The sequence below is a fragment of the Sinocyclocheilus grahami genome, unplaced genomic scaffold (assembly GCF_001515645.1).
Source record: "Sinocyclocheilus grahami isolate Dianchi unplaced genomic scaffold, SAMN03320097.WGS_v1.1 scaffold54.1, whole genome shotgun sequence".
NCBI classification, from domain to species: domain Eukaryota; kingdom Metazoa; phylum Chordata; class Actinopteri; order Cypriniformes; family Cyprinidae; genus Sinocyclocheilus; species Sinocyclocheilus grahami.
Window position 1 is genome coordinate 6,128,842 of NW_015505233.1, and position 11,981 is coordinate 6,140,822.

An 11,981-nucleotide genomic window follows, 5' to 3' on the forward strand; every position below is an offset into this window, starting at 1 on the left:
GGATTTTGCTTATTAATGATTTTTAAGGTATAATGATTTTTGTTTATTAGTTCCCACATTAAAAAATACTATAGTAATTTATAGTAAATACTATAGTGTTTTTGAACCATACTATAGTAAAGTACTTGAATTAATTTGTTGTGATAATTCTATAGTTGCTGTGGTAATATAACAATTACTTTACCCAATACTGTACTAAGTTTTCTACAACTATAGGGTATATTATTATACTACAATACCCAACAGTTTACTGTAGTAAAAACTAAAGTATTTATTAAAAACTACAGTATTTATTACAGTTTTATCAGTTCACTATAGTTAATACTTCAGTATGCTGTAGCATTCACTAACAAACTGTTATAAATACTATAATATATGCAGTATAATACACTTTACTATATATTATGGTTCAAAACACTAGTATTTACTATAAATTACTATAGTATTTTCTCATGTGGGTTGCCAAATACGAGTAATTTTGTTGGATTGTTTAAATATACACTAGGGGGCGCCATGTTATCATGACATTATTCTGCAACTCGTTACACAAACTGAGGTAAAGTCCTGAAGGATTTTTAGTTACCACTTCCAGTGGAATAAGCATTGAATAATGAAAGTAATAACAGCCAATATAAATATTTTCATCAAAGTATAATCATTCATGAATGATGCTAATTCATTCATACTGTAGTGATATCCTTAACTCCTCCTTTTCATTATTAAAAAAGTACTGTGGCTGTATCATGGTATAGTGGTATCAGATGGCAATACCATATATATCATGGTTCTGAATGATTACCCTAGTCATATACCATGGTATTTACATGGCACTCAAGGTGCTTCAAACAATACCATGGTATTACCATAGTGCAATGTCCAAGATATCATGAAAATACCATAAAAGACTGTTTGTTATGCCCGATACTGTAACAACATCTTGAGCCACTTAATGGGAATGGAGTGATTTTTAGAGTTTTTCTATTTCATTATTTATGCAGAAAGGCCAAGTGTCATGTTTTAGTTCATTACCAAGCACTGTATTGAAGGTTTGCACAATGCATTTGCTCACGTGTGCTTTTCTCTGTGTGCACTTACAGGCTGTAATGTCAGTAGTAAGAGTTTAACAGATAAAGAAATCCTATTCATCAGGCTCACTGAAAACTGAACAGAGATAACATAACGTCTTACGGATGCAGTATGTGTAAATATGAAATGGGAAGTCAGAAAAAGCACTCTTTCTAGAATGTAGCTGTCTGTGAAGCTATCTAGCATTTTTATCAGTTCGAATCACATATCTGAATACGAACTGTTCTTTTTGTGTCAAAATAGCAAAATCATGTTTCGTTTAGCTGAATGCGCAAATTTAGCATGTCGTGTCTACCTCTAACATGCATTTAAAAACTCTACATAAGATCATACGCCATTAAAACCCTACTGCAAATAAAGTATCTCCCTAGCAGCATTTTTAAACCCTGGGCTTGTCATGTGATCTACGATCTGGATTTTTGTCAAGACCCGAATGAAACCGTGTCTGAGCCTAATCTCCAGTAACATTTACTCTATATGTTTGAAAGAGTCATAATTGTGTTATTGGATGCTTTGCGTACAGAGCGTGTGTCAAACTACTCCATGTTCACTACAGCAGCGTTTTCTTGTGTGATGTGATGCACATGTCTTGTATATAGTGTAAAATAATTTGAGTTTTACAGACTGTATAAAGCCAATATTTTGTTTCAAATGTGAAACTCTTTTATGAGATTTAACACATTAAACCAAGGTGAAAAAATATCAAATACATCTGAATGGTGTTGTTATTTTTGTCATATATACACACACATTTATACATAAAAATAAGTGTTACCTTAAAATAAGATTTGCTTTATTATTGCTTTATTATTTTAATTGTTACCATTTACATTCAAATATATTTACATTTTTATTTGTAAAGTATACAGCATGTATTTATTAATGTGTAATTAACATTTTACACTAGATCAGATATAGTTTTGCATCCTGTCAGAGTGGCCCAGCATAAACCGAACACAAGATGGATAAGGGTTAAACTGTTTGTTTATATGGGTAAGTATATATTTGCATAAACAATGCAAGAACCAAAGGTTCTCAAAATTCTGCCCAAAATTATATTACTAATAATTAATTTATCATGCAAAATGTTTTATGTCCGAAAGCATGAAACCCTCGACATTCAAGAGATATTTAGAGAGCAAACACTAAAGACCAAGCATTTGTGCATTCCCTGAAGCAAAACCAGTAGAGAACCACTTTAAACAGCAGTTCCTCTGTCAATGTCTGCTGTGTGAGGGGCTTTGGTGGACTCCAGCTCTCCGCTGCTTTGACATTCAGCTTTCACTGTTGTCTTCTCCTTTCCGTCACTAGACCTGACACACACACACACACACACACACACACACAAAGTATCACGGCTTTAAATGTGAGGACATTTTGTATGTGCAAAGTAGCCATGTGTCTCCTCTTATTAACTCACTTCTTCTTAAAGAGCTTCTTGAAGGAGTTCCTAAATCCTTTTCCTTCTTTCCTACTGTGTTCACTCGAGGGGGTGTGGTCATAATCATCAGACACACCCCTCAATTTGAGCTCCTCCCACACCAGGCTTCTAGGATCCTGAGGAACAAGCACAATGAGCTTTTAGTGAAAAGCTCAATTGTTTTAGTATGCATTTATTTAAATGTGAGCGTGCGTGAAAGCCTTTCACACACACTCATATTTAAATAAATGCATACTAAAACAATTGAGCTTTTAATTTTCAGCTTTTAGGGACAATTGTAAGGTTTTGTGGGTGGTTGCCAGAGTGTTGTTATGCAGTTGATTTGTGTTAGTTGCCAGGGCTATGCAATACTATAATTGTAAAGGGGTGGAAATTTTCTGGTGAATGTTTAGAAAGTTTCCAAAAAAGTTTCAATATTTTAAGAAAGTTTCCAAATAATCCTTTCAAAAGGATTAAGTTTTCACAATTCTGCAATGTTTTCTGAAATTTACTGGAATTTAAATTTTCTGCCTTTTTGCAACCCTATGCAATACAGTTGCTAAGGTGCTAATAGCCACTAATAATCTGTTTATATATGAGTGTGTGTGTGTGTGTGTGTAAATGTGCATGAGTGTGTATCTTTTGATGTATTAGTCGTGGCTGCTCCTCTGTGTCAGTGTGTGTCTCATATCTGTGCTTTGGACTGGTGGGCCTCAGCCTTGATTTGCTGCTTGACTGGCGCTCCAGCCTCGGGTGGGCGGGAGTTTTCGTCTGGTGGGTGTGGCTATCAATACTGTCCATCTGTAGGCCGTTCAGTGATTTGCTCTTTCTCTGCACTGCCTGTAGAGGGCGTGGTCTCACAATATCTGCTGAGTCAGGTGACATACAGGCTCTGTTGGACCTAAAATGTGCATGAGTGTGTACCTTTTGATGTATTAGTCGTGGCTGCTCCTCTGTGTCAGTGTGTGTCTCATATCTGTGCTTTGGACTGGTGGGCCTCAGCCTTGATTTGCTGCTTGACTGGCGCTCCAGCCTCGGGTGGGCGGGAGTTTTCGTCTGGTGGGTGTGGCTATCAATACTGTCCATCTGTAGGCCGTTCAGTGATTTGCTCTTTCTCTGCACTGCCTGTAGAGGGCGTGGTCTCACAATATCTGCTGAGTCAGGTGACATACAGGCTCTGTTGGACCTATAAACCACACCCCCAGCACTTCGCCCTCTACTGTGGGACTGTCGAGGTGGACTATGAGAAGGACTACAATGCACAAAGGCAATATCAATGCTGGAGTCAGAGGAATGAGACGGGCTTGAGCAGCGAGAGCCTCCGGCTCTGTAGGGAAAAAGCGCACCCAGAGCATCAGAGAGGACAGATCCCGTTCCCTCCGTCTCTGGAATGCTGCGCAGAGGAACTGAGATGGCTTTGTGGCGAGAGTCAGAGTCAGACAGGAAGGAGACAGGGGATGGGATTTCTGTGTCGTAGTGATAGGGTGCCGTTTCATAGTCAGGGTAGCGTTTGTTACATCGAGAGGGATCACTTAAAATAAAAAAGACATAGAAAATGTATAAGGGTATTTATTCAGTCCTGGGCACTTTTTAATGTTTTTGGAAGAGACATTAAAGTCTCTTATGCTTACCCAGGCTGTATTTATTTGATCAATTTAGAATAACCGTTTTCAATTTTAAAGTGGTCATATGATGCGATTTCAAGTTTTCCTTTCATTTTGGAGTGTTACAAGCTGATTGTGCATAGATAAGATCCCTGAAGTTGCAAAGACTAAAGTCTCAAAACCAAAGAGATATTCTTTATCAAAGTTAAGACTCTGCCACGCCCCCCTAAAACGGCTCGTTCTAACATGCCCCCACATATCTACCTCACTATGTGGAAATATTAGCATAATGCGCCCAAATGTGCACGCAAAGAAAGAAGGCGTGGTTTTAGTAACCGCAGTTAGTGTTGAAGCAATATGTCAGGGAGACGCTGTGTGTTTCAATGCGAAAGCAAAAGCACTTTATTTGGCCTTCGGTGGTGTGTATCTCAAATTTAATCTCAAACACACTCTTCACTAAATAGACTATTTAGTAGGAAATTTGTCAGTGTGATGGAAATAACACCACAAATGTGGAACATGCGATAAATATATATATATATTTTTAACTTATATAAGTACGGTAATATTTTTATGATGGATGAAAGGGTAAAAAATTTAATCCATAAAGGGCATAATGAAGGCATGGTTAAATTTGCATAATAGTGCCTAAAGTAGAAACACCCATAAATTCACAGAGAGCTCATTTTGTGATATATTTGGTTGGTGTATCTATCTACTCACTTTTGTGCGCTGGTGTTGCTGTAATTTTTCTCATAGTCGACTTTATACAGCTGTCTCACTGTAGACCTGACGTTAAAAACAAGTGCCAGTAAATCTTACAACACAAAAACACACACATTTGTTCATTTGAACTTACCTGCTAAGCTCTTTTCGGGTGTGTGAGGGCCGCTCCTGCTGGTGTGTGCACAGGTTGTGTGTGTGTTCTCGCAGGGCATGACTGTGTGTGAGGAGCTCCTGGTTGTGCTGTAGCAGATGGCTGTACTGGGTCATGAAAGATCGGAGTTGTTGCACAGACACCAGTAACAGGTAATAGTCTGGATGCTCTGACTCTGTCTGCTGCAGAAGACTCTGTAAAACACAGCAACATACAAATGGATGCATATATGCATTTTCTTTAATGTAGCAATGCTTGACCAAGGTGATACCATCACAAGTATCAAACATGCACAACTAACAAACATGCCTAAAATGCTGTTAGTATGACAATAAAGATGTATTTGACTACCTGGAGGAGAGTATGGTATTCTGGGATACGTTGGACAGGTCGAAGAAGCAGAGAATGCAGAGATGGACGTGTCTCATCCCCTGTGATGTCACTCTGGATTTGAACACATACAACAAATTAGAAACCCATTATGTAGATTCATAATCCACAAGTAACCTAAACTTGTGTTTTATGTGACAACTAAATGATCTGGGTTTATTCAAAAATATGATTTTAATATTCTACTATTATGATAACAATATTAACAAAAATTAAAAATATTAAATGAATATTATTTATTAATAGGGTGAAATGAAATAGAAATGTCATTCATAGAAACATAATGTACGTCTCTATCATTTCTCTGGCATTACACGATATGCCTCAAGTATCAGTATATTAAACAAAATTAAGTTTTTAATCTTGCATTTATTAAATATAAAATATGTGTATGTATACCTCCAGTAAGCTGGCTGATTTTGAAGAGGAGAACAGACTAACAACTGTCAAACATTCTGGCAGGTCCCGTAGGTATGATACATAATGATCCAGAAAATCACTCTGCAAAACACACATTTGAGATTACATAGTGCACTTTAGGGCATGGTAGGATGGCACATTTAGCTCATTTTCGCTCTATAATATTTTACTTCTTTGCTAGTGAGCCTTAGAAATACATCTCCCATGATTCCTTGCCAGTGGCTCTTAAGAACTCTCTCCTGAAGGAGGTGAAGGAGTTCCAGATGCTGCTGAATCAAGAAGCGTAGAGAAGGAGGGAAAGGCCTGAGAGTAAGAAACGAGAATAAAAAAACAGCATCATGCGCCTAAAATCACTGTTTTACAATACATTTTCTTCCTTAAAATGTATAATTACTAAAATCTACGAGACATGAGAAAGAAAAGAGTAACAAAATATTCTTTATATTATGTCTGTTCCACAGCAGACTATTACAATTCACAGTCTCTGTTTAGCACTGAATTTCTGACAGGGAGAACTGATTTAATGTTGTTGCCTGTGTGATGATCTGCGCTATTGTAGGGGCCAATTAACAATTAACATTGGGACAACGCTACATAAGTGTGAGAGTGATACATAGTTACCGTTTGTCTTTGAGGTCGATGTTTTCCGAGCCATTAAAACTGATGTTGGCCTTTAACAGGAGTGAGAGATACGACACGTATGCTCTCTCAGACTCCAACAGCTCCAGTGCTGCAGTCTGCCTCTGAGCTGAAAAAAGGCATGATTTTAAAACTGGTCATTTATTTTTCAGTTCTTTTCACTTAAATTATTATGACAAATGAAAAATAAAAGCATTTTCACTTTTATTCTGCTGCATACCACTCACTTATAGTTGAGTTATTTTGTTCTTTCAAATCTCGGCTGTTTTTTCTCTCCCTCCACACTGGAGACTTCTTTTGACCGTCATGCTCAGGACAAGAGTCTAACCGCAAAAACACAATCTATTGTCATCTTATACACTACCACGCTATCATTTCCACACTTGTGTTTATAGTACAAAACATAATTTCTAAATTGTAATACTCACTCTGATTAGCTGACAGGCTGCTTATGTAATGCTGAATGAGACTGAGTTCTGTTTGGCTGTTTAGAGAGGCGTGGCCATCCACTGATCCCTCCCCCCTTGAGCCTTTCCTATCAATAATACCACAGGTTTATATATTTTGATTTTACATTTACATTTAGTCGTTTACCAGATGCTTTTATCCAAAGCGACTTACAAATGAGGACAATAGAAGCAATCAAAATCAACAAAAAAGCAATAATATGCAAGTGCTATGACAAGTCTCGGTTAGCCTAGTACACATAGCAAGTTTTTTTATTATTAAATTTATGTAATGAATCAAATGAAAACAAGTAGATAGAATAGAAATGAAAGAATAAAGAAAGCTAGTTTTAGAGGCCTTTTTTAAAAAAAGAAAACAAGTAGTTAGAAAACTAAAACAAATTTTCAAAAGAAGTTACGTGCAGACTGAATCCCAAGTGTGTTAAATTGGGTCTAATGTTCAATACACTATACCATAAATTGTAAAGAAAAAAAAAAAGAAGCAATTTAGTAGCCACAGTATATCACCTGTGTCGTGTGCTCTGCATGAGGTCCAGGTCCCTCTGCAGGTCTTTTTGGTTACTCCTAACCTCAGAGAGCTGCGTTAGAGCTGTGCTTATGTCTTCCTGCATACGCATACACAATTAAAAAAAAGGAAAATACACAATGTCATCAAAATATAAGCAACATTTCAAAATGACAATGCATGGAAAAAATACAATTTCAAAAACCTGAATTCTAGAAAATAACTGCAATATTATATTTTAACATTATTAGAATTATATATATATATATATATATATATATTATAATATATTAATTTAATTTATATATAATATACAATACCTTTCAATAGTTTGAGGTTGATAAGATGTTTTTTTATTGTTTTTGAAATAGGTCTCTTATGCTCACCAATGCTGCATTTGTTTGACAGTAAAAACCATGATACTGTGAAATATTGTTGCAATTAAAAATAACTGTTCCCTATTTTAATATATTTTAAAATGTAATTTATTGCCGTGATGGCGATGCTGAATTTTCAGCAGCCATCTCCAGCAGTCTCCAGTGTCACATGATCCTTCAGAAATCATTCTGATTTGATGCTCAAGAAATATTTCATATTATTATCAATGTTGAAAACAGTTGTGGAAACTGTGATATTTTTTCATGATTCTTTGATGAATAGAAATGTCAAAAGTCTTTTCTGATGAGTTTAATGCATCCTGATAATTGTTTTTTAAATCATACTGACCCCACACTATTAAACGATTGTGTATATTATTTAAATTATATTTCTTATCCACTCATTATATATCACATAATATAACTGTTAGAACCTGTAATGTGTTAAGTGTGTTTCTGAGAGACAGGATCTTTTCATTAGTTTCTTGTTGATAGGTAGAGACTTTCTCCTCCAGTCGGCTGTAGGTTTGCCGTAGGGTGGCAAAATCTTCAACCACACTTCCAACTCCTAATTTTAGCTCCACCCACATTGCCTGCAACTGAAGCAACAAGTCAGAGGTCACCAATACTCAATAAGAGACAAACCCAGATAGAGAGATGAAGGTTAAGCAGGAGGACAGGAGCTTCAGATCAGTCTCAATAGCATTAGGGAGGGTCAAGCTAAATGTGGCCTGAGTTCTGTCACACTCTTCCTATTAGCAATTCATTGTCTCAATGACTTTTATTTTCTTAACAGCAGTAATCTGTGCGGGTGTATGTGATTGGAATTAGAGATTAATGAAACAGTGAATTTAAAACAGAAAACCTATTTTGTCAAAAAGACACACACACATCAAAGTATACAAAATCATGAGAAAGCTATCACAAACTGGAAGTGAGTAAAAGAGAGGGCAGTTTAGATTACCTGAAGGTCTATGGCATCTATGTCATTACCTGTACCTGCAAAAACACACAAAAACATAATTTCATGCAGAAATACAGACATTATCACACAAAAGTTGACAGAAACATGCACCTAAAAGAAAGAAAACTTTCCAAAAATTCATCCATTGAACTCTTCACTTAAAGTAGACTTCACTGTTAATGACCAATTAATCATATATATATATATATATATATATATATATTAAAAAAGCATTACGGAAGATCTAAGAATTTTTGCAGATTGAAAATCCAAGTTGGTTTACCCTCTATTTTGCCATTCTCCATGATCCGATAGTCTTCCAGGTCCAAATCCAGGACTGTCGTTTCAGATCCTCTTTGGTTTGGATCCTTTCTAGTAGAGTTTCTTTGCTCAAACTGATTAACTTTAAAAGCCAATGAAATGTCACACTTCTATGTTTTGATATAGTTCAAAATAACAGAAGATGCTCTCTGATTCTGTGACTTTGTCTTTCTATCACTTGTCTTTTTCTCTCTCTCATCTGTCCCACCTATCTCTTCCCCTCCTCTTTGAAACATGTGAGTCTGATGAAGTCGAGGACAAAAAGAGGCCTTGTTTTACAGTAAGTGGATGGATGAAGGAAGAGAGAGAGAAAGATAGAGACGTCTGTTAGCATTTTTATGGTTCAGAATCAGACGATTAAATTTCCTCTTCAACCTTTAAGACCAATTTTCCATTTTACAATGAACTCTGTATGAGCTCTGGAAAGGATCCACTAGGCATATGAACAGAAACACCCACAAAATTATTGTCATAAACTCAAAAATGAACATTGAGTCATACCTAATTTAATTGAGGTATAACAATGAAACAAATAAAACACCCTCAAGAAGTTATTCAGTTTCAAATGGAATCACGCACTGGAGCTTCAGGTTCATTTGAAGCAGATTTAGAAGTGAACCGAAGGGTGGTAGATCTCCAGTTGAGCTCTTGATCCACAGTAAACACGTTCTTACTCCAGAGGACAGGAAATTGAGCCTTACGGTCTTACACAACTCCTGACTTCTCATCGCAGTCATGAGCTCTGCTGCTGTGCGTGCTCGTGTATTTTGGAGATGCGCTCCACCAATGGCTGAAACGTACACAGAGAATCACATTCCTCTCACCCTTTGCACTAAAACAAAGTAGTGATTCTTTCAGAAGTGCAGTGTGTGGGAACATGTGTTCTTGATGTTCAGTGGATGCTGCTGGAACTGAAGCTATTTCATTGGATCTCATCAGTGCCTCAGGGCTGCTAGCTGTGGTAATGCATCACTGTGTATCTAAGATCTCTTTCAATAGTTTCACGGGTGGTTATTCTTTCAACTTCAAGTTGACTCAGATGCTTGCTTCATAATCTTGATAAAATGCTCAAATTGTACTATCACTATTTAAAAATTCAGTGCTTCAGAATATCTTTTGAAGTTCAGTTTGGTCTAGTGATTGGCTACTTAACAATAGAGCACATACTGAATGCCAACTAATAAAGAAAAAGAACAGAAAATGTTTTTCTGTATACATTTAAATGGTGTGTGTTTGTGTGCAAGTCACACGTTGACTTTGAGCTTCAGTCCCAGTGCGGCTTTGTTATGAAACTTCCCCCTCCACACAAGTCCTTGTGAATCTGTGAACTCCCCTTCACCTTCAAATCTGCAAAAACAAATTGATGTTCTGACAATTAAGCCTTCCTTATGACAATATCGCCAATTCCTGCTTTGCATATGTTTGCAGGACTGATTATACTGTATCACCTGTTGTTGTTAAAAGTTCCTGTGTATTCTGTCCCATCAGGAAATCGATAAGTTCCTTTGTCATGATACATGTTGTCTCTGAACAGGCCGCTGTAAAACGCCCCTGAAGGGTGTGTGAGAGTTCCACTGCCATTCATCTACAGGCCACATAACACCAGCAACCAAGACATAATTACAAAAAGCATATTAAGAGAAGTAATATCCAAGGTAGTTGTCACATGCCTAAATTTACATTTCATCTAATTTGTTGCATAATGCACTCAAAACTGAGATAAAAGCATGAATAATTCAGTGCTAGCCTATGAAAGGAGATCAGATGAGTCACTGACCTTGACAGCTTCAGTGCACATGTGACCAAAGTTTGACTTACATAAATATTGTAATTATTATTTTTTTAAATCCCACACACACCTTATCATTGTCCCATTCTCCAGTGTATGTAACTCCAGAGGCTGATGTCTGTGTGCCAGACCCTTTCCTTATCACCACACCATCTGAAGTACGACAGCATTCGCCCTCTAAACACAAACACACAAGTACACACCTGTTTAATGGGCTTAAATAAAATAAAAGATAACATTCACAGACACGTTTAACGCTGTCAGCTAACTCACCATATTTGTCTCCATTTGGAAAAATGTAAGATATTTTAAGAGTTGCAGTCTCTACAACAAAGAGCAGCAAAGTTAAATCAGGCTTTTATATCTTGAAGTGACAGCCAAAAAGAGCAAAGAAACGCAAGTTTAAGTTATTCAACAAGTATTTATATTTAGAATGTATATTCTAAATTATAGAAATAATTGTTCTGAACATATTTACCAGACATGATGCTGTATTTATTTGGTTATAATAAAAGCTTTACTAAAAACTCTTTACATCACGTCATTCAGGAACGTTGCAATAGAATCTCCATAGCAACGACGCAACAACTCTGCTTCGTCTGATTGGTTTTGAGTCATGTGCTGTCTGTACTGCCATCTGGTGAACGCGCCACTGATCTAACGCACTCTGCCGACCCGGAAGTTATTCCAGTGGGTGTCCAACGTGTGTGTGGCGAGGCAGCTGCGCGTTAACGTAAGTAAGGTAATAAATGTACATATTTTTCCACTTACGCTTTACTGCGAGATGGAACGCATGTTAACGTTAAACATGTTTTGGCAGGATGTTTTTTTTTATCGAATATAATTGATTTCTGTTTACGTTTTTTTTGTCACACCACCAGTGTCATACGAACTCATTTTCTCTTTCAGACGTTTTAAAAGAGACCCCATTTCGTAGGTTTTAAACGGGAGATCTATCTGGTTTTACATGTTATAATGTGCGATTTGACAGCTCAGCTTTTCTGTTGACAGATTAAGGGAAAGTTCAGACGGCAGATTTTAGTTGTGATGTCATTACATCTTTTAGACCTTAAAGGTCCCATATTGTGAATTTTCCTGGCTTTTTTCACGATATACCATATA

At 36.7% G+C, this 11,981-nt stretch overlaps 4 protein-coding genes across 5 annotated transcripts in view; 2 read left to right on the forward strand and 2 right to left on the reverse strand.

Moving 5' to 3' along the window:
• Positions 1-1,996: 1,996 nt before the first annotated feature.
• Positions 1,997-9,280, reverse strand: arhgef33 (Rho guanine nucleotide exchange factor (GEF) 33). Its single transcript, XM_016269848.1, has 15 exons — positions 9,033-9,280; positions 8,750-8,784; positions 8,220-8,384; positions 7,411-7,508; positions 6,865-6,971; positions 6,664-6,759; positions 6,419-6,545; positions 5,968-6,100; positions 5,777-5,878; positions 5,339-5,431; positions 4,970-5,181; positions 4,834-4,899; positions 3,431-4,037; positions 2,507-2,643; positions 1,997-2,399 (listed from the first exon to the last, which is right to left on the reverse strand). Exons 1-15 carry the CDS (start codon positions 9,052-9,054, stop codon positions 2,285-2,287), a joined length of 2,115 nt encoding a protein of 704 aa, XP_016125334.1. The 5' UTR covers positions 9,055-9,280; the 3' UTR covers positions 1,997-2,284.
• selenon (selenoprotein N) overlaps positions 5,010-11,981 on the forward strand; it is a 16,935-nt gene continuing 9,963 nt past the window's right edge. Inside the window, exons 1-2 of the mRNA XM_016269852.1 lie at positions 5,010-5,022; positions 5,345-5,348. The gene's annotated coding sequence lies outside the window, so the exon portion shown is untranslated. The remainder of the gene's footprint in view (positions 5,023-5,344; positions 5,349-11,981) is intronic.
• morn2 (MORN repeat containing 2) lies at positions 9,651-11,468 on the reverse strand. The gene is made up of 5 exons (XM_016269853.1): positions 11,338-11,468; positions 11,133-11,183; positions 10,930-11,036; positions 10,519-10,655; positions 9,651-10,417 (listed from the first exon to the last, which is right to left on the reverse strand). Exons 1-5 carry the CDS (start codon positions 11,342-11,344, stop codon positions 10,315-10,317), a joined length of 405 nt encoding a protein of 134 aa, XP_016125339.1. The 5' UTR covers positions 11,345-11,468; the 3' UTR covers positions 9,651-10,314.
• The window catches only part of znf593 (zinc finger protein 593), a 3,508-nt gene continuing 3,046 nt past the window's right edge, over positions 11,520-11,981 (forward strand). The window contains exon 1 of one of the 2 annotated variants that reach the window (XM_016269855.1): positions 11,520-11,592. The gene's annotated coding sequence lies outside the window, so the exon portion shown is untranslated. Of the gene's footprint in view, positions 11,602-11,981 lie in introns of both variants that reach the window. The other variant, XM_016269854.1, reaches the window with a different exon arrangement.

Bases quoted from the DNA above. Each gene is read 5' to 3' on its own strand.
- morn2 (XM_016269853.1), bottom strand. The intron at 11,037-11,132 runs GTGAGTTAGCTG...GTTTGTGTTTAG, and splicing joins TCCAAATGGAGACAAATATG to AGGGCGAATGCTGTCGTACT. The intron at 10,418-10,518 runs GTGATACAGTAT...TTGTTTTTGCAG, and splicing joins GGAACTTTTAACAACAACAG to ATTTGAAGGTGAAGGGGAGT.
- arhgef33 (XM_016269848.1), bottom strand. From the start codon at position 9,054: ATGGAGAATGGCAAAATAGAGG. The intron at 5,432-5,776 runs GTATACATACAC...GTTCAAATCCAG, and splicing joins AATCAGCCAGCTTACTGGAG to AGTGACATCACAGGGGATGA. The intron at 5,182-5,338 runs GTAGTCAAATAC...TGTGTTTTACAG, and splicing joins AATACCATACTCTCCTCCAG to AGTCTTCTGCAGCAGACAGA.